Source organism: Bos grunniens, chromosome 27 (assembly GCF_055505025.1).
Source record: "Bos grunniens cultivar Pamir isolate PY7600 chromosome 27, Bosgru_T2T1.0, whole genome shotgun sequence".
NCBI classification, from domain to species: Eukaryota; Metazoa; Chordata; class Mammalia; order Artiodactyla; family Bovidae; genus Bos; species Bos grunniens.
This window is the reverse complement of record NC_141191.1, coordinates 3334886-3355952: the sequence shown is the minus strand read 5'-3', so window position 1 is coordinate 3355952 and position 21067 is coordinate 3334886. Positions and strand designations below refer to the sequence as shown.

The 21067-nt window shown below is 46.1% G+C and overlaps 1 protein-coding gene across 1 annotated transcript in view; it reads left to right on the top strand.

Annotated features, from left to right (window-relative positions):
* Nucleotides 1-21067, top strand: part of CSMD1 (CUB and Sushi multiple domains 1) — a 2074203-nt gene that overhangs the window by 2042980 nt on the left and 10156 nt on the right. Inside the window, exons 61-68 of the mRNA XM_086379826.1 lie at nt 1975-2148; nt 2602-2775; nt 4273-4346; nt 6336-6447; nt 8917-9096; nt 14194-14238; nt 17442-17600; nt 20448-20560. Coding sequence (XP_086235952.1) covers nt 1975-2148; nt 2602-2775; nt 4273-4346; nt 6336-6447; nt 8917-9096; nt 14194-14238; nt 17442-17600; nt 20448-20560 — 1031 coding nt within the window. The remainder of the gene's footprint in view (nt 1-1974; nt 2149-2601; nt 2776-4272; nt 4347-6335; nt 6448-8916; nt 9097-14193; nt 14239-17441; nt 17601-20447; nt 20561-21067) is intronic.

Here is a 21067-nt window from a genome sequence, read left to right as displayed (position 1 = left end):
GCCGATCATCAGATAGGGCAGAACAGTGGCAGAGACCGCCAGTGTCCTGATGCCTGGTGGGCCTCGGGTGCTGAGACTAACAAAGCCCCACAACGAGGAAGGGGTACAGGGAGGTTCATGACTTGGCTGGTGGACTTTCCAGGGAGAGAGCGAGCAGGTAGAAAGCATCCACGTGGCTGGGGGAGCAGGGAGGCTGGTGGACCACTGATGCAGGGCAGATCTGCAGGGTGAGCATCTCCACCAGCTCCAAAGGGAGCTGTGGGCCTTCTCGGATGGGCAGGAGGGGCAGGGGCAGGAGAGGGCGTGGAGGCCAGCAGTGACCACACAGGAGAAAGGGGTGTCTTATCGTCATTAGACGAGGGAGAGGGGAGAGCTGGAGCTGGAGCAGCAGGAAACCTCGGAGGAAGGTGTGTCCTGTCGAGTCTTGTGAGGTCAGAGAAGCCCCCACCCCGAGGCCCATTTACCCTCTTCTGGCCTGGGCGATTCTGGCGCATCCTGGTTTCCTCCCATCAGAGGGTGAGGAGCCCTGTCTCGTGTCCTTCTTTCCAGCTGCAGTATTAACACCATGCAGCTCTGGGGCAGGTGCTAAGGTGTTTAATGCAGCTCACGCTGTCCTGCTGGGAGCATTCTAGTCCAGTGAGTGTGTCCATGGCGCTTATTCCTAGAACGTCTGATCTCTGGACTTCAGATCCATCTGTGTAGATCTTGTCCCTCTGTTTGGTGTCTGTGGATTAACAATCCTTCCACAGCCATCCGGGCCCTCACGGAGGAGACCTCCTCTTCTCCTGCTGGCCACCCTGTCCACTCCTCCCTGGAGCCACGTCACTCATCACCGTTCCCACCTGGGGGCCTTGTCACCTGACCTCGACCTGTCTATAGACTGTTCCCCCAGTCTTCACTTGGGGGTTCTGCAGGAATCTTTGTTGAATGAGTGGATAGATGGAGAGAAAGAGAATGGCAAGAGGAGGGCCCGTTTCCAGCTTCCAGGTGTGCACGTGTGGTTGTGTCTGTGTGTCTTTCTCATGTGAGAAGGTGTGAGCACCCGTGAGAAAGTGCAGGTGAGGAAATAGGGCTGAGTCTCCTCTCCCGCCGCCTTCCGTGCCCAGACTGTCAGCGGCAAACCTTCTCCAGCGTGAAGTCTCGGAGCTCTTGGGTTTTCAGGGAGCTCTTAGACCAGGCGTCGCAGAATAATGGCTGGAGTGGGCCAGGCAGACACCAGCACCAGTGGGCAAGTCACTCCTGGGAAGCCCCTGGATGTGACAGAACCCTGGCAAAGCGGTTTCTTACAGGGTCTTCTCTAACCACACAAGTGTTAGTGCTCAATTCTTCAGCAAGTGCATCAGCAGCCTATGTATGTCTTTTGGAAACTATATGCTATCTTTATATACAGACTCTGGAGAAGGAAATGGCAACCCACTCCAGTACTCTTGCCTGGAAAATCCCATGGACGGAGGAGCCTGGTAGGCTACAGTCCACAGGGTCGCAAAGAGTCGGACACAACTGAGTGACTTCATTTTCACTTTCATGACTTTCACTTCTTTCTTTTGTATAAAGGAAAAAATTCAGATAAAGAAATTCTTACCATCTGTTTATATAAATTCAAATGCTCGCACTCATGTCATAGGACCATGCTTCTGACTGAATATGCCTCTGGTGACCATTGTACGAAGACGTCAGTGGAACAACAGTCTTTCCTTTGTCCTATAGACTGAGACTGTCTTGTCTACTCCACCTTCGTTTATGGTGGGATATGTTTTGACTTTGCTTTTATGGACTTGATCTAAATTAATGGGGAAATGTTAGAGAAAAGTTTTATTATTTTGATTTGCTATCTTCTTCAGCAATTTGTCTATTAAAAAATTCAGCCCCTTGTAGATGTCTTTTGCAACGTGGGTGAAATTAAAATGTGAGGCCTTGGAGCACTGTGTTGTGGTGGAAACTCTAGAATGTTGAATCCTGTTTGTTCTCTGACAGCTGTCATGTGTGGCCAGCCTCCTCCAGTCCAGGACGGGAAGGTGGAAGGAACGGACTTCCGCTGGGGTGCCAGCATCAGCTACAGCTGCGCCCACGGCTTCCAGCTCTCCCAGCCCGCCATCCTCTCCTGCGAAGGCCGAGGGGTCTGGAAAGGCGAGGTCCCCCAGTGCCTGCGTAAGTCCTTGGGAGCACAGACCACGGCACACAAACCTCAGGCTGCAGTCTGAGGAAGAGAGCCTGCCAGACTTGAGCCAGGGTGCAATAGGTTAAAGACTATTTGAGACCCACTGCCCATGGGCAGATTCTGTGCTTTTCTTCATCGTTGATTCCTAAGGATTTAATGCGTGTATGTGCTTTGTGACCCATTGGACTATAGCCCTCTAGGATCCTCTGTCCATGGGCTTCTCTAGGCAAGAAGACTGGAGTGGGTTGCCATTTCCTTCTCCAGGGGATATTCCCTACCCAGGGATCAAACCTGCGTCTCCTGCACTGCAGGCTGATTCTTTACCCACTGAGCCTTCCGGGGCTTAATGGGAGGATTTAATGGGAAGCAGTTAGAGAAGCTGAATAGACTAACCTGACCCAGGGGCACAGACTGTGCACTGACCTCCTGGTTGTCTTCTCTAGCTGTGTTCTGCGGGGACCCCGGCACCCCTGCCGAGGGGCGCCTCAGCGGCAAGATCTTCACCTACAGATCTGAAGTCTTCTTCCAGTGCAAGTCCCCCTTCCTCCTGGTGGGGTCGTCCCGGAGAGTCTGTCAGGCAGACGGCACCTGGAGTGGCGTCCAGCCCACCTGCATCGGTAATGATGGCAAGACAGCCCTGGGGGTGGGGAGAGGGCGTTTCATTCTAAAGCTGGTGCGTTTGTGGGCACACAGGTGATGCTCTCCTGGGAGATGCTCTGTGCAGGCACTGACCAGCCACGCTGATGGCAGCCTCTTTTAAATCCTGCCGCGGAGCCTGGAGTTGATGTGACAAGTCATTTAAAAACAGCTCCTAGACTCTCTTACCCTGCCAGCCCCCTCTCTGCCTATGTCAGCTGACAACCACGGTCTTCAGGGGAAAGACCAGTTTGATGAAGATCTCACTGTTGCCATGGCACCAGAAGGGCCCCCCACTTCAGAGCCTGACACCCTCTCCCCCAGCCCACCCTTGCTCCCCAGCAAACCACCTGCTCTGTCAGCCACGGCTGAAAGGGCTACAGGGTCACGCGAGCTCTGTTGACCTTCCAACATGCAGTGAAACTTACAAGTTAAAAGAGATTCTCTACATGACCTAAACCCTTCATTTTTAGACTGAATCTCTGTCTCTTAGGCAGGGTTCAGGTGGAACTTATACTGGTCAACAGTCACTGCGTCAGTGACACAGGAACCAGAACCCTCTGTGCCTCCCTCCCAACCTCCCTCCACCTCACCCTGCAGACTGAATGAGTGAGGGCCGGCCGCTCTGCGCACCCTGCTTCCCCAAGCGAGAGAGGGCCTTCTGCACACGCGCGGCAAGCAGGGAATGACTTCTATCCCTGGTTGTTTTCTAAGAAAGTAAATATCTACTTAAAAATACAGTGTCAACAATAATTTCTTTGAAACACTGCTTTTTATAATTAAAGTTTACTGCCATTGGGATAAAACTATTGCTTTATTTTGGCTGTTTCTGAAAAACTAAAAAAAAAAATTGTTTTCTTCCCCCCTATAGGTTAGTTTCTCTTGAAAACACTTTTTTGAAGTTATCTATTTTGTTTTCCCATCAGCGGCTGGAGAGCTGACATACTGAAGCCACTCGCTGATTGCTGAAGTGCTACAGTGTTTTAGACAAATATCACTGTTGGTCTGCCATATGCTTTTATTTTGAAGCATTAAATATATTCCACATTTTGAAATCTTAGAATTAGTTTATGTTTAGAGTAATATAATAGATGACCAAATTAGATGGTGTCTAATTAAATCAACAAAAAAATAAAAGATAATATGTAATTATTGAAGACTATATATATCATTAGCTAACCAATACAGTATGTCAGCAGAGAAAACTTAAACTAGAGAATGGAAAAGAATGTGTTTCTTCTGACATAGGAAATAATATTCAGGGCAATTTAGAGTCTGATAAAACACTAATGATTAACATCTAAAGAAGTCAGAAAAAAGATGAAAATAGCAATTTAATTTTTAATTTTCTTGCAAAACATCTTGCCCACTTGTCAAAACACAATTTTCTGAATTTTGCAAGGCCTTTTAGTAAAAATATTAGAATTCCTGTAATAACCATATCTGGTTCTGATTTTTTGTGTGTGTGTGAATTTCAGATCCTACTCATAACACCTGTCCAGACCCTGGTACTCCACAGTTTGGAATACAGAATAGCTCAAGAGGATATGAGGTATTCCATTTTTATTTTACTATGGTTTTCTCTATTTTAAAATGTAATTGATACTTAAATATATATGTGTTTATGTAGCATATCTGACTCATGTTACATTTGCCCAAATATAGTCCATTCAAAGAGGATTTCTGCTTATTATTTTAACTGTTAGAACTGAGACAACTGTATCTTATTCACACAGGATTAATTGGTATATGAATTTCTATTTGAAAGCATACATATTTCTTTCTGTCTGCTGAATTGACACAGCAAATCTCAAACAGGGTGATTTTCCACTGATTCACATAAGAAGACCCCACTTGGTGACTAGATAGAATAGGTGAATAACATTAAATTCCAGAGACAAAAACAGGAGAAGATGCCTTCAAAGTACATTAACATGAATATCAGAGAAATACCTGAAAATGGAAATTGAAGAAGCTTGAAATAAAATATTTCAACCATCTTAAGTAATTGAGTGACTTCAGGTTCTCTGATCAGATGGCTTTGAAAGGCAGAGCTGAATATACACACTACTTTCAAGTTACTGTTCCCATTTATTGAGAATAAAAGTCTTTTCTTCCGCCACTTCTCCTTTCTCCTGAAGTGTAAACTGTCCTCATTTGATTGCCCTGATGCCACACTGGCTCCTTCCTGACAGCCTTGGTTCACTCTGCAAGGACAGCCTCACAGTCCCCCAAGGTTAAATCTAGCGCATTTTATGCAGGGTCTTGTGTGTGGCCTTACAGCTTCAGGTAACGTTTTCTGGCATATGCTGAACATATTGCAATACCAGAAAATATAAGATGTGGATGTTCTCACTAACTCACCATAAGAAACCCAAGTTGTGGTCACCCCTGGTTTCAGTGATCTCTAACTTGCCTGCATGTGTCCTGTAGTAAGTGAACCTTCATGACGATTGCTTTCAGTGACGCAGTCCTGTGATCTGCTGTGAGAAGCTAATCGGGAGGGGTGAACCCACCATTCCCCTTATGACAGAGTAGTTACACTATCCTGGATAACAGGTTGGACCCAAGGCAAGATTTACTAATCATTTTAAAGTCCAGATGCCATCTTTTAAAGAGATGACTGAGACCATCAGAAGAATAGTTCTGGAGGATTCTATGATGGAGTCCTTATCAGCCTCCAAGCCAGTTCCCCCAAGTGCTAAAATAATTTGCTAACAAACACTAATTGCTTAGAATAGGACTTGTTTAGTCTCAAAGTCACATCTGACTCTTTTGCGACCCTAGGGACTGTAGCCCGCCAGGCTTCTCTGTCCATGGGGATTCTCCAGGCAAGAATACTGGAGTGGGTTGCCATTTCCTCCTCCAGGGGATCTTCCCAACCCAGGGATCGAACCCAGGTCTCCTGCATTGCAGGTGGATTCTTTACTGCTAAGCCACCTGGGAAGCCCAGAATAGGACTGTTGCTGCTGCTAAGTCACTTCAGTCGTGTCCAACTCTGTGCGACCCCATAGACGTCTGGCAGCCCACCGGGCTCCCCCATCCCTGGGATTCTCCAGGCAAGAACACTAGGACTAGCAGAGGGGAAAAAAACAGTTATCACAAACTAAAGAGAGACAAGGCTAAAACTAAAGAGAAAAGGTATACTTTTTTACCCAAATAAACTGCTTCTAAATAATCATGAGTCACTGTCTCTAAGACCTCACACAATCCATTGAACAACCTGTACTGTGTCCAACACTGCCAAGCACAAGATGTGGGTTTGATCTCTCAGTTGGAAAAATCCCCTGGAGAAGGAAATGGCAGCTTAATCCAGTATTCTTGTCTGAGAAATACCTTGGACAGAGGAGCCTGGCGGGCTGCAGTCCATGGGGTCACAAAACAGTTGGACACAACTGAGCAACTAAACAACAAGAACAACGGTGTCTGACACTTTAACCTGCATTTTACATGTACACGTTGATTCAGACCTGACCCTGGAGTGTGCTTTCCAGTGTGTGTCCACGTCACCTCTGAGTTTGGTGCTGGCTTTACCCTCCAGGTTGGAAGTATGGTGTTTTTCCGGTGCCGAAAAGGTTACCACGTCCAAGGCTCTACAACTCGAACTTGCCTGGCGAACCTGACGTGGAGCGGCATCCAGACAGAGTGCATCCGTAAGTGTGACCCTGTGCAAGGGCAGGGCCTGTCCTCTCTCCAGTAGCTGGAAGAATTCACCTTCCTGAGAAACGAGAGGCTTATTTTTGTTTGTTTACTTTCCATTCCCTAAACTCATTTCTCAGAGTCTGACTCCCTAGAACCATCAGCAGCAGTACCCAGAGTTGGTTGAAGTTTGAATCTTGAGTGCTATCCTGCACACCCCTGCGGTATCTGAGGCTCTGGGGGCCAGGGGCAGGTCGGGTGAAGAGGAGCAGGGGGACCCCAGTCTGTAGTCCCCAGGCACCTCCGGTGATACCCAGGCCCCAAAGCCTGAGAAACTGTCCTTAACCAAAGACCAGTGAATAACATGCTGGTTAACACTCACAGAGAGAAAACCTGCATGTGCTACTGCTCCCCTAGGATGTTCACCTCAGGTCACTAAAGATCATGTGACTCATCAGAGTATTAATACATGTCTTTAAACTATTCTTTTTGGAGTCCATATGAATTGATAATTCAAATACTTAGGACCAAGTTTTGTTTTGTGATTTAATCATGAGAATTAGGAGAAATGTAATGATTAGTAATCAGCCTTTCATCCTCTACCAATCTAGGGCAAGGTAGTATCTAACTCTTACTAGGTTAGCTATATACAAATATCTTCTGAGTATGTAAGTTGTGAATTTTTTGTATTTATGTATCAGTATTTATTTCAAAGCTATCATCTCTATTCTAAATCTCTACGTGAATCCTCTGTGTGAATATTATACAGAGATATCACACATACATGCATGTATATGTATGTATATACACATAGGTGTGTGCGTCTGTGTGTGGAGCTAGCTAACATTAGGTCTTCATTACCTTGAAAATTTGGAGAAGGAAATGGAAACAGCTCCAGTATTCTTGCCTGGGAAATCCCATGGACAGGAGGCTGGCAGGCTACAGTCTATGGGGTCACAAGAGTCAACCTAGTGACTAAACCACCACCACCTTGAAAGTCTGTCAAAGTGAAAAATACTACAATACTTAAAAAGATTGCATTAGTGACCTTAATCATATAAACTTGTTTTATAATACTTGGCCAAGTCCTATATTTGAGATATAAATGTGTACTCTATGAAGAATGATAACTTATTTGAGATCAAGCACGGGGCTTCCCAGGGGGCGTTAGTGGTAAAGAACCCACCTGCCAATGCGGGAGACATAAGTTAGTGACATCGGTTTGATCCCTGGGTCAGGAAGATCCCTGTAAGGAGGGCATGGCAACCCGCTCCAGTATTCTTGGCTGGAGAATCTCATGAACAAAAAAGTCTGGCAGTTACAGTCCATAGGGTCCCAAAGAGTTGGACATAACCCAAGCAATTTAACACAGCACACACACAGCACAGCACATAATAACCTTGGGGCTTCCCTGGTGGCTCAGCAGGGAATCTGGCTGCCAATGCAGGAGACGCAGGTTTTATCCTGCGGGGTAGGGAAGAACCCATGTGGAAGGGAATGGCAACCCACTCCAGTATTCTTGCCTGGAAAATCCCATGGACAGAGGAGCCTGGCAAGCTACAGTCCATGGGGTCACAAGAGTCAGACACAACTCAAGTAAAAAACAAAAACAATTACAACCTCATTTATTCTTAAGTGATATTTTAAATGAAAAAAGAATCTATTTCAATTAATTTTCTAGACACACAGTGGATTTTGGCCAAAATTATTTATTCATTTAACTGAGCAGTAAATTTGCTAGTTGGCACTGGACAAAAATCAAAGCCTATTTTAAAATACACATTAATCTGTCTATTTAAAGGGCTGCTTTTTAAAGAAATTTAACATATTATTTATCTTAGTGTTAGTTATTCAGTCATGTCCAATTCTGTGACCCCATGGACTGTGGCCCACCAGGCTCCACATTTGACTTGTCCATGGAATTTGAATGTCCATGTGTCCATGGACACAATTCTGTCCATGGAATTCTCTAGGCAAGAATACTGGAGTGAGTAGCCATTCCCTTCTCCAGGGGATTGTCCTTACCCAGAGATTGAACCTGGGTCTCCTGCATTGCAAACAGACTGTTTACTATCTGAGCCACCAGGGAGGCCCCACTTACCTTAACAGTATGTCAGAAGTGTTTATTTTAAAGCTACGATTTCTAAATTTCTATACAGAATTACATATATATATGTATGCAAAGGAGACTATATAGACAGATGATAGACAGATGATAAATAGAAGACAGACAGGCAGAGACAGAGGAAGAGAGAAAGTGAGGGAAGGGTGGAGGGAGAGGAAGAGAGAGACCTGGCAACACCAAGGCTCTGCTGTGCTGTAAGCTGCAGAGACCAGAGTGTCAGTGATCTGTAAAGCTCCCATATTCTCAATTTTAAATGGTAAACTAACTTTATAGCCATTTCCATCTCTTTCTCTGTATTTCCTTTGACACACATGCTTAGGCTCCAGTGGACTTACTAATGGACTAAATCCCATTTCAGCTCACGCCTGCCGCCAGCCTGAAACGCCAGCCCATGCAGATGTGAGAGCCATTGACCTCCCCACCTTTGGCTACACCTTGGTATACACCTGCCATCCGGGATTCTTCCTCGCAGGTGGATCTGAGCACAGGACGTGTAAAGCAGACATGAAATGGACAGGGAAGTCCCCTGTCTGTAAAAGTAAGTTACTGGTGAGAAGTGAGAGTGGGTCCCTGCAGACCAGGATGAGTGTCAGTTGCCCACCAGGCTCATGTCCAGGTGGAAGACGCCCAAGTAGTAGCCTCTTGGAGGCACTGTCCGTCACCCTCCCCCCAAATCTGTGCATGCTGTGTGTGAGCTGTGTGTGTGAATATGTGTGCAGTCTGTGTTGAATGCAGAGGCAGCACAAGCCAAGGAGAGGTGCAGGTCTCATTATTTGCAAATCACAAAATCGCAAATCAAATCAAAGAAAAACACACTGAGTTAAAAGGAAAATAAAATACAGTATGTCTTTGGAAAATGTATTTTTTAATGAAAATGGGCAAAGATCACCAATGTTGAATATATAACATAGGTCTGTTATTTTTGAGACCACAGCTATTTAGTGGTAGAATATAAGTTTGTGTGTCCTTGACATTGGTTCCACTTTTTAAACTTACAAAACAACACCAGAATGATGTACTAATGACTCACAAAGTTGTGTATTTACATATAAAAGTAACACCTAGTCAGAGCTGATAGCAACACACCTTCAGCTTCTTCACCAACCACACCTGGACATGATGGCAAAGCAACAGAAACAGACATGACACTGATACAGCCCATGCCTTTAGAGGAGCTTCGTGGAGCCTATGTGTAGTCAGCACTTTTCAATTCTGAAAGAAAGAATTCTCTGTCAGTCAGGATTCCCCAGGAAACCTCCTCCTGCCCCTCGGGATCCCCTCTAGAAACCCCTTCTGCCCTCAGGATCCCCTCTAGAAACCCCTTCTGCCCTCAGGTGTCCACTGGAAAACCCCTTCTGCCCTCAGGATTCCACCAGAAACCCCCTTCTGCCCTCAGAATTCCACCAGAAACCCATTTCTGCCCTCAGGGTTCCAGCCTAGAACCCCCTTCAGCCCTCAGGATTCCCCTAAAAACCACTTCTGCCCTCAGGATTCCACCAGAAACCACCTTCTGTCCTCAGAATTCCACCAGAAATACATTTCTGCCCTCTGGATTCCAGCCCAGAACCCCTTCTGCCCTCAGGATTCCACCAGAAACCCCCTTCTGCCCTCAGGATTCCAACAGAAAACCCCTTCCGCCCTCAGGATGGCCCTGGAAACCCCCTACTACCTCTCAGGATTCCCCTGGAAACCATACTCTGCCCTCAGGATTCTACCGCCAGAACCCCCTTCTGCCCTCAGGATTCCACCAGAACCCCTTTGTGCCCCCAGGATTCCCCTGGAAACCATATTCTTCCCTCAGGATTCCACCACCAGAACCCCCTTCTGCCCACAGGATTCCACCAGAACCCCTTTGTGCCCCCAGGATTCCCTGGAACCCCCTACTGCCCCTCAGGATTCTACCAGAAATCCCCTTCTGCCTTCAGAATTCCCCTAGAAACCCCTTCTTCCCTCAAGATTCTACCCCAGAACCCCCTTCTGCCCTTAGGATTCCCCCAGAACCCCCTTCTGCCCTCAGGATTCCACAAGAAATCCTCTTCGGCCCTCAGGATTCCCCCAGAAACACCCTTCTGCCCTCAGGATTCCCCTGGAAACCCCCTTCCACCCTCAGGATTCCCCCGGAAACTCCCTTTTGCCCTCAGAGTTCCCCTAGAAACCACACATTCCCTCAGGATTCCACCCCAGAACCCCCTACAACCCTCAGGATTCCACCAGAAACCCCTTCTTCCCACAGGGTTCCCCTGGATACCACATTCTGCCCTCAAGATTCCACCAGAAACCCCTTTCTGCCCTCAGGATTCCCCTGGAAACCTCCTACTGCCCCTCAGGATTCCACCAGAAAACTCCTTCTTCCCTCAGGATTCCCCTGGAAACCCCCTTCTGACCTCAAGATTGTCCCAGAAACCCCCTTCTTCCCTCAGGATTCCAACAGAACCCGCTTCATCCCTCAGAACTCTACCAGAAAACCCTTTCTGCCCTCAGGATTCCACCAGAACCCCCTTCAGCCCTCAGGATTCCACCAGAAGCCCCCTTCTGCCCTCAGGATTCCACCAGAAATCCCCTTCTGCCCTCAGGATGGCCCTGGAAACCCCATACTACCCCCTCAGGATACCTCTGGAAACCACATTCTGCCCTCAGCATTCCACCACCAGAACCCCCTTCTGCCCACAGGATTCCCCTGGAAACCATATTCTACCCTCAGGATTCCACCCCAGAACCCCCTTCTGCCCTCAGGATTCCACCAGAACCCCTTTGTGTCCTCAGGATTCCACTGGAAATCCCCTTCTGTCCTCAGGATTCCCCCAGAAACCCCCTACTGCCCATCAGGATTTCCCTGGAAAGCAAATTCTGCCCTCAGGATTCTGCCAGAAATCCCCTTCTGCAGTCAGGAGTCCCCCAGAATCCCCTTCTGCCCTCAGAATTCGCCTAGAAACCCCTTCAGCCCTCAGGATTCGAACAGAAACCCCTTCAGCCCTCAGGATAACAGAATCCCCTTCTGCCCTCAGAATTCACCTAGAAACCCCTTCTGCCCTCAGGATTCAAACAGAACCCCCTTCAGCCCTGAGGATTCCACCAGAAATCCCCTTCTGCCCTCAGGATTCCAACAGAAATCCACTTGTGCCCTCAGAACTGCCCTGGAAACCCCATACTACCCCTCAGGATTCCCGTGGAAATCACATTCTGCTCTCAGGATTCCATCCCAGAACCCCCTTCTGCCCACAGGATCCCCCTGGAAACCACATTGTGCCCTCAGGATTCCACTCCAGAACCCCATTCAGCCCTCAGGATTCCACCAGAACCCCCTTCTTCCCACAGGATTCCCCTGGAAACCACTTTCTGCCCACAGGATTCCACCCTAGAATCCCCTTCTACCCACAGGATTCCCCTGGAAACCACTTTCTGCCCTCAGGATTCCACTCCAGAACCCCCTTCAGCCCTCAGCATTCCACCAGAATTGCCTTCTGCCCTCAGAATTCCCCTAGAAACCCCTTCAAGCCTCAGAATTCTACCCCAGAACCCCCTTCAGCCCTCAGAATTTTACCAGAAACCCCTTTCTGCCCTCAGGATTCCACCAGAACCTGCTTATGCCCACATTATTACCCTGGAAACAGCAGTCTGCCCTCAGGATTCCACCAGAAACCCTCTTCTGCCTTCAGGATTCCACCAGAACACCGTTCTGCCCTCAGAACTCCACCAGAAATCCACTTCTGCCCTCAGGATTGCCCCGGAAACCCCATGCTACCCCTCAGGATTCCCCTGGACACCACATTCTGCCCTCAGGATTCCACCCCAGAACCCCAATGAGCCCTCAGCACTCTACCAGAAACCCCCTTCAGCCCTCAGGATTCCACCAGAACACGCTTCTGCCCTCAGGATTCCACTGTTGAACCCCTTCTGCCCTCAGGATTCCACCAGAACCCCCTTCTGCCCTCAGGATTCCATCAGAACCCAATTCTGCCCTCAAGATTCCCACTGGAAACCACCTTCTGCCTTCAGGATGCCACCTGAACCCCTTTCTGCCCTCAGGATTCCACCAGAACCCGATTCTGCCCTCAGGATTCCCCTGGAAACCACATTCTGCCCTCAGGATTCCCCTGGAAACCACATTCTGCCCTCGGGATTCCATCGGAACCCCCTTCTGCCCACATGATTCCCCTGAAAACCCCCTTCTGCCCTCAAGATTCCACCAGAAACCCCCATCTGCCCTCAGGATTACACCAGAAATCCCCTTCTGCCCTCAGAATCCCCCAGAACCCGCCTTCTGCCCTCAGGAATCCCCCAGAAACCTTTTTTGCCCTCAGATTTCACCAGAAACCCCCTTCTACCCTCAGGATTCCACCAAAAATGCCCTTCTGCCCTCAGGATTCCCCTGGGAACCACCTCAGTCAGTGAGGAATCCCCTGAAACCACCTTCCGCTGGTGGTGAATTCCCCGGAAATCACTTTCTGCCCTCAGGATTCCCCCAGCCAGAACACCCTTCTGCCCCTCAGGATTCCCCTGGATACTTACTACCTTCTGCCCTCAGGATTCCCTAGGGGAAACCCCCTTCTGTCCTCGGAAAATACCCTGGACACCACCTTCCACTGCTGGGAAATCCCCTGGAAACCCTCTGCCTGTGGGGAATCCTCCTGAAAACTCCCTTCTATTCGTGGGCAATCCCCAGAAACCATCCTCTGCTGGTGGGGAATCCCCAAGTAAACCACCTTCTGTTGGTGGGGAATTCCCGGAAAACCCCCTTCTGCCCTCAGGATTCCTCCAGAAACTCTCTTCTGCCCCTCAGATTTCCCTGCAAAAAAAAAAAAAAAAAAACCCTCTTCTTTCAGTGGGGAATCCCCCAGATACCACCATCTGCTGATGGGGAATCACCCAGAAACCCCCTTTTGCCCCTCAGGAATCCCCTGGAAACCCCTTCTGCCCCTTGGCAATCCCTCAGAAACTTGCTTCTGCCCCTCAGAATTTGGGATTTCCTTGGAATCCCCCTATTTTCCGTCAAAATTCCCCAGAAACAACTTTCTGTCAGAATCCCCTCATAAATCTTCAGTTGAATTCACGTTAGGAATTAAGTCACTTATGTCTCCCTTTCCTCTCTCTCACTGAAATAGACAAATACATACTTTTAAAAAAGTAGTAATTTGTAGTTTGATACAAAACTATGAAATCAAAGAGATTATGAGTTAAATCTAAGTTGATAGACCAAATTAAACATTTTGCAGGGGAAGTATTTTGATGTTCACTGCTAACTCGTGAGTTCATTGATCAGGGTGGGGACTTGGAAAATTGAGATGGATTGTAACTCTTTACAAAGTAATTTCATAAATTACCTTTCCCTTGGGGGCAGGAGATCCCAAAGAGGAGTGAGAAAGGGTATGAACACCCTCCTTTACAAGGCTCTCTGTTGTAGCACACTGAATGCACAAGTCAGATCCAAATTGATTTCCACTAAGAAACTCAGTTTTCCCACAAAAGCAAAGGACGTTATGCTGTGAATATATGGGTTAAAGTGGAGATGTATAAGATATTATTTTGTGCATTCAAGAAATCTGGAGAAACAAACATTGCTTCGGTTTGACATTTTTTCAAACTTATTCAAAAATAAATGTTTTTTGAAAGTGATAATTTGTCTTTTTACTTGTAGGTAAAGGAGTGAGAGAAGTTAATGAAACAGTTACTAAAACTCCAGGTTTGTATACCAGAACAGTTACAGATTTAAATCAAATAAGATGATCTGTTCTCTACTATACTCTGTGCAGCCAAAGAAACAAATTTCTGATTCCTTTAGTCCATAAACAAATTAAAGTTTCAGTTATTTAAAACACCAAGCCCACACAGGTTCCTGTTTCTCTCATAACGATGGTTTGTTAATGGAATAACAATACTTTACTTAAAAGGAAAACCTTTGTCATTGTCTCATGCTGTTTTACGAAAAGGTACCTTGGGCATTTTGTAGGCAGAAGTGGACATCAGATGTTGAGCCAGAATGTGGTATAACGGAGAGCCTTATAAAGAGGGTTGTGCGTCTTTCCTCCACACGAGGATGCTACAGTAAAAAATACATCATGACAGCTGTGCATTCCAGCAGTTCAACTGTGGGGTGCATCCTTCCCCAAGTATCTCCATCCTCTGCCTCTGATACTTTAATTCTCGCTTTCTGTTGTGTGTGATACCTTGCTTAATGCATGCCGTAGCAAACGGGAAAGGTGCAGGTTTATTTCCTAATGAAGATGTTTGTTACTCCAAATCACCTGGCCTGTTATAAATTTAGAGAATATTTAAACAATATAGTGTGTCCCCAAGTTATAATGTAAGTCAAACAAACAAAAAAAAATACAACAGAAAACACTTAGGTAAGTTGCATTTTTTGGTGTTTTCTGTATTCAGGTTTTCACACTGGTTTCTTAGCCATAAACTCTGTTCCAGGGTCAAATGTGGAGAGAGTATGTGAAATGCTGTAAGTTCAGTCACAGTTGCTGGGTTTTGCATTTAATTCTTAGATGAGGCAAAAAGTTCCAACATGGTTAAAGGAATTCATGCATTGTACACCATGAAGTATAAGACCTACCTTAAAATGTTTTTCTGTGCTAGTCTATGTAAATGTTATTTGAAAATCAAACACAGAAATCAGTGCTCTATCCAGGCAATGTTTTCTTTGATTGAAGGAAACACAGTGGATGGTGGTGGTGTGTTCTGTTTGCTGATTCTGTCAAGGTCAATGACAAATCTGCAAGCTTTTTAAATTTATTTTTAATTGAAGGATAATTGCTTTACAATATTGCATTGGTTTCTACCAAACAACAGTATGAATCAGCTATAGTGCTGCAGACTCTACCTCAATGTGCCCTGTCCTCTCTGAAGGGAAGCACTGATGAAACGGCTTCTTTGTATAGGCACACAGTCTAGCACCTCCACTGTTGTGGTTACATTACACTGCAAACCACCAGCAACAGGTCAGAGGACAAGGACCCAAAAGGATCCTCCATGTCCCCAGTGGTTGCAGCTGAGCACAGTCGGAGCTTCCCGGCTGACCTGCTGCTTCTCCTGGTGCCCAGCCCAGCTGGCCCACCCGACCTGCCAATGGGTGTGCGACCCGCCAAGAGGACCTCGGCACATTCACGGCTTCCACTGGGTGTGCCCCTTCCAACTAGGGAAAGTGATCTGGATACTGTTCAACATGGGGAACACGTGTATACCTGTGGTGGATTCATGTTGATGTATGGCAAAACCAATACAATATTGTAAAGTAATTAACCTCCAATTAAAATAAATAAATTTATATTTAAAAAAAAATTTTTTTAATAAAAATTTAAAAAAAAAGAAAAGGAAAACGAGGCATCTCGGGCTTGCTGATGAAAAGTGGGCCTTGGTGATACTGCTGATGACGGGCCTGCTCAGTGTCCTGATCAATCAGCATCTGTGTTAGAGGCCTGTGTCAAGTCCTTGCTTCAAACTTGAGTTTTAAAACTATTACTATTAGGAAGTTGGGTCCATCAAAGCCCCAGCAAGTGCTGACATTGTTCTGTTGTCAGGAGACGTCTTGTAGGGTCAGCCTGTCTGGGAAAACAGGCAAACGTCCAGTGGAGCCGGAAAGAAAAGCGCAACCAGGGACTCTGTGCTTTGTCCTCACCACACTGTGGCCATAAGTGCGTTTGCTAAAAACACATTTAGGGAGACCAGCATCTTTCTTTATACCTGCTGCTGCTGCTGCTAAGTCGCTTCAGTCATGTCCGACTCTGTGCGACCTCAGAGACGGTAGCCCACCAGGCTCCCCCGTCCCTGGGATTCTCCAGGCAAGAACACTGGAGTGGGTTGCCATTTCCTTCTCCAATGCATGAAAGTGAAAAGTCAAAGTGAAGTTGCTCAGTCGTGTCCGACTCTTAGCGACCTCATGGACTACAGCCTACCAGGCTCCTCCATCCATGAGGTTTTCCAGGCAAGAGTACCGGACTTATACCTAGGAAGTCCAAAAGTACCTTGTGACCAGTCCCACTCACGGCGGATGTTGTCCAATTAAACGATTTACACGTGTCATGAGACAGAGCAGAGAGAAATGTAGTGGATTCACTGATGCATATTTACATCAATGCCCCTGTAAAATGTTATAGCAATACTGTAAAAATAGCAGGATTTTAGACTTATTTATTAGCAGAAATGTGAAAAGTTTTAATTTGTTTATAACCACTGAAAAGACAGAATAGCTCAATAATCTTTGTAAGAATTCCTGTCCCAGATGAATTGTAATATTTTAAGAAGACAGTTTGCCTTTGGTTTTTGACATCATTTAGTCTAGCTTTCTTACCAATTCTGGACTATTTCTCATCAGGGGGATTAGAGTAGGGCAGAAGAGCTAGATGAGAGATTGGCTTTACTTACAAAATAAAGATCTTGGGAAATAAAGCATCTTTGTTTCCATAAGCTGGGTCTGTGCAGTCAAAGTGGTGCTGTGAAGTGCAGGCTTTCTGAGGGCAGAAGGGCCCTGGCAGACGTCAGTTCCTCTGAGCCTCCTAAGTCTTCCCACAGCAAGTGCACTCGGATAGTCAGTGACATGGCAGTAGTGATTTCCAGCTCAGCCTGGCTGATGAGACCTTACCTAGTGTCTGCAGTCCCAGTTCACCACACACGCTGGCCCTTGTGGATCTGGTAACACAGGTGCACTGGCATCCACCCCAGTGACAGATGACTGCATGTCACAGTAACCTGCCTGCTCCCACCCGGCTCACCTGACTCTTACAAACCTGCTGTGAAGGGACATGGAGACAGGTCTTCTTCGTCATCACCATCGCCACTGTTGTGCCGTCTTAATGAGCAATGCTATGCCTTCTGTGTAGTAAAACGTCTAATGTAACTGTTCTGTGTGTGCTAACATTTGTCTGTTTTTTTCCCCCACAGTTCCTTCAGATGTGTTTTTCATCCATTCGGTGTGGAAGGGATATTACGAATATTTAGGGAAAAGACAGCCTGCGACCCTAACTGTCGATTGGTTCAATGCAACTAGCAGCAAAGTGAATGCGACATTCACTGACTCCCAGGGGGAGCTGAAGTTGACAGGTAGGTACCCAGGGAGCTCCCTCACCAGACCCTCCATCAGTCTTCTGGCAAAGGGGGCACCAACACGGGCCAAGTGCTGGCTGATGTTACTTGGGCTTTGCACCTGCTGCCTCTCACTAGGTCATCTCAGTGACTGGGGCAGGATGGTGCTGTTTCCTCATTTAAAAGGTTACAAAACCAGTACAGAAAAGCAAATTAATTTTCTCCAGATTACACACAGATCATGTTACATCAAAGATGTAAGATTAATGTCCAGATAGTCACATCTTCAAAATTCACAGTTCTGATATACCCTTGCTGTCATTCTTTAAAACTTATTTGCTCCTGGTGAGCTTTTATTGATGTGTCTCAGTTTAAAAAAACAATTAAAAAGAAAAGAACCAACTCTGGTTTATTTTTAAGCAAGAGACACTTTTAAGTGCTTTATATATATATTGTTCATTTCCTTCTTGCATCAATCTTGTGACTTAAGTATTATTATTAAACACTTCTTTTTTTTTTTCTTTTTTTACTGGTTAAAGAAAAAGAGATACCCAGGAAAACTAAGCGGCCTTCCTAAGTGACAGGGCAGGAGTAGGATTTGAGCTCTGCGGTCAGGATCTCAGTGATTAGAATTTCCAGCCCACGTGGGTTGAGAGCATCAACCCACAGGACACAGAATCACCTTGAGACTGAACCTACTGCCTTTTTTTCTTTCCAAATTATCTCACTTATAACAGTGTATCCTTTTTTATAGACCAACTTCCAAAGGGTTCAGACTGAGTTATCCACAAGTCCCAGCCTGGGTTCTGAACATAAAGGGCCCCCGAGGGGCACCCACACGTCACTGATGACCAGACACACACACGGTTCACCCCACAAAGTATGAGAGCCACTCGGGACTCCTCCATCCCTCACGTCTCACTTCCCTGCTCCCCTGGCTGTTGCTGTGTTGTGCTTAGTCACTGCATTGTGTCCGACTCTGTGACCCCATGGACCTTGGCCTGCCAGGCTCCTCTGTCCATGGGGATTCTTCAGGCAAGAATACTGCAGTGGGTTGCCATGCCCTCCTCCAGGGGATCTTCCCAACCCAGGGATCAAACGTAGGTCTCCTGCATTGCAGGCAGATTCTTTACCAGCTGAGCCACCAGGGAAGCCCTGGGAAAACACCTAAAAACAGTGCACACACTCTGGATTTAGGAAAAGAAAAATAATCCATACTCACAGATTTTTAACAGGTACCTATTTATGAATTCATGATCTAGGGTCCCCGAAATTGCGTTGCACCTTGACCCTGTGAATGTATAAATAGATAGACTGGGATCTCAAATCTAGTCCTGGATCAGAATAACTGAGACTTTGTAAAATATTCATATTTCTTAGGCTCACCCAGGTCCTTTGGATAATATTTTTCTTCATGGAGTTTGGACTTTTTTCCCAAAGGAAATGTTCTCCAGTGTGACTTTGATGCAGTTAGGTTTGGATCTGGAGAAAAGTTTGTATCAAGAGTTGTTCAGACTGAGGCCCAGTGGCTAGACAGAAGTCCACCCGCTGTGTACAATCTGATTGCGAAGAAGCATACAGGAGGAAGGACAAGTCATGCTCCTGGAAAGCCAGCCAGGACCTGACGTCCTATGGGGTGCTGTAATTTAAACACCATAAAAATCTCCTGAATACATATATATATATATATATATATCTTTACTAAGAGTTTGTGGAATTGGGGTTCCACAAACTGTGTGCCAAGAACACAGAGCTGCTGATGGTGGCGATGGACAGCAGCCCAGAGTCAACTCGTTAGGTGGTCCTCCCCATCCATGGGTCTTTATTGTCCATGGGTTCCATTCCTCTTGTGTGACTGGCCAGTGGACAGTCTTCCTGCAATGTTTTTAGAGGTCTGTTTCTCTAATGAGAGAAAGTGGGAATTAACTGCTGGCGTTCCTGAAACAGTGTGACCTTCCCTTGAGCCTGTCTCTCTGCACAGAAGGCTTTTGGGTTCATTATTATTATTATTTAATATCTGGTCATTTCTTTGTTTACTTATTCATTTGGTTCCTCCTTTGGGTAGGGAACTAGCCATAGCTGCGGGCACATCCCCGCACATCCCCAATACACATCCGGATGCCCTGGATGAAACCATTCAGCAGTCATTCAGTGGACCTTTGTCCATGAAGCTGTTCATTTCATTTTAATAAGCACAGTTCATCTATATAAGTAGCTATATTTGGGGCTATTTTTATGGTCTCTCTCTTTTTTTCTTAATTGATTTAGAAATAGTTACATTTTCCCACGCTGAAATTTTGTAAGAATTGTGTACAAACTCTCCACGTGTCCGTTCAGCATAGCTGTTTTTATCAAGACATCATTTTTTTAGTGATTCAATATTTTTGTAGATTAGTCTCCATTTAAAGTTATTGTAAAATATCTGGTATATTACCTGTAATATACAATATATCTTTCTAGCTTGTCTATTTCATACACAGTAGTTTAATCCCCTAGGTCTTGTATCTTATTCTTTTCTATAACACATACCCCTGTCCTCAGAAGTGAGTACAAACGGAATAAAAATGATGAATTTAAAAAACTTAATATAAGTGAATGTATATTACTTTTTTTCCTCCTGTGGGATAAAGATGTTGAATTGTGTGAAGTAGACAATACTTACTCGAGACAGACAATGACTTCAATAAGACGTGATTTTTAGGGAAAAAGGAGGACTACAGCTAAACTTTAAAAATAGAAACACTAATCGCTGTTATTGAAAACACTATCCTCTCTATATCATATTCCACATAAATGGGCCAAGTGCCTACCTTCCTGACCATAAGCATTTCTGCGATGTAAGAATAACCCATACTCCTTTCCTAGGTGTTTACAAGAAGGAGGAGGCCCACTTACTTCTGAAAGCTTTTCAGATAAAAGGTCCAGTGGATATTTTCGTCAGCAACTTTGAGAATGACAACTGGGGACTGGATGGTTATGTGAGTACTTCCTGGAGGGTTTTCTAATCATCATGTCTGCACAGAGTTGGGGGCACCAACAGGGATTCCTTCCAAGATGACCTGGGTCCTGTCTGCACCGTGAAAACTCAGGGCCCTCGCCCTGGCCTTGCAGCAGTGTCACCCCTTCATCATCTGATGGAAGAAAGCCGTCTCTGAGACCAGAAAGAAACCGGCCCGGAGCGACAGGCTGCTCCTGTCAGACACACAAGAGCTTAGGTGCAGACCACACCCCACTGTGACAGCGGAGCCAGACTTTCCCCAAAGCCACAGTAACCACCCTGCACGTGCCAAGAGAGACCCCGGTGCCCCTTCATGGTCTCTTTCACAAGTTAATCCAATGCTTCTGCACTAATTCATCATCAAACTCGAGTGTAAAGGGCCTCACGTGATACACAGGAGACAGCAGCTGTGACACAGTGAGTTTTACATAATGCAGGCTCGGAGGTGATTCGTATGTGTGTCCCCCTTACCAAGGATACTAAACAT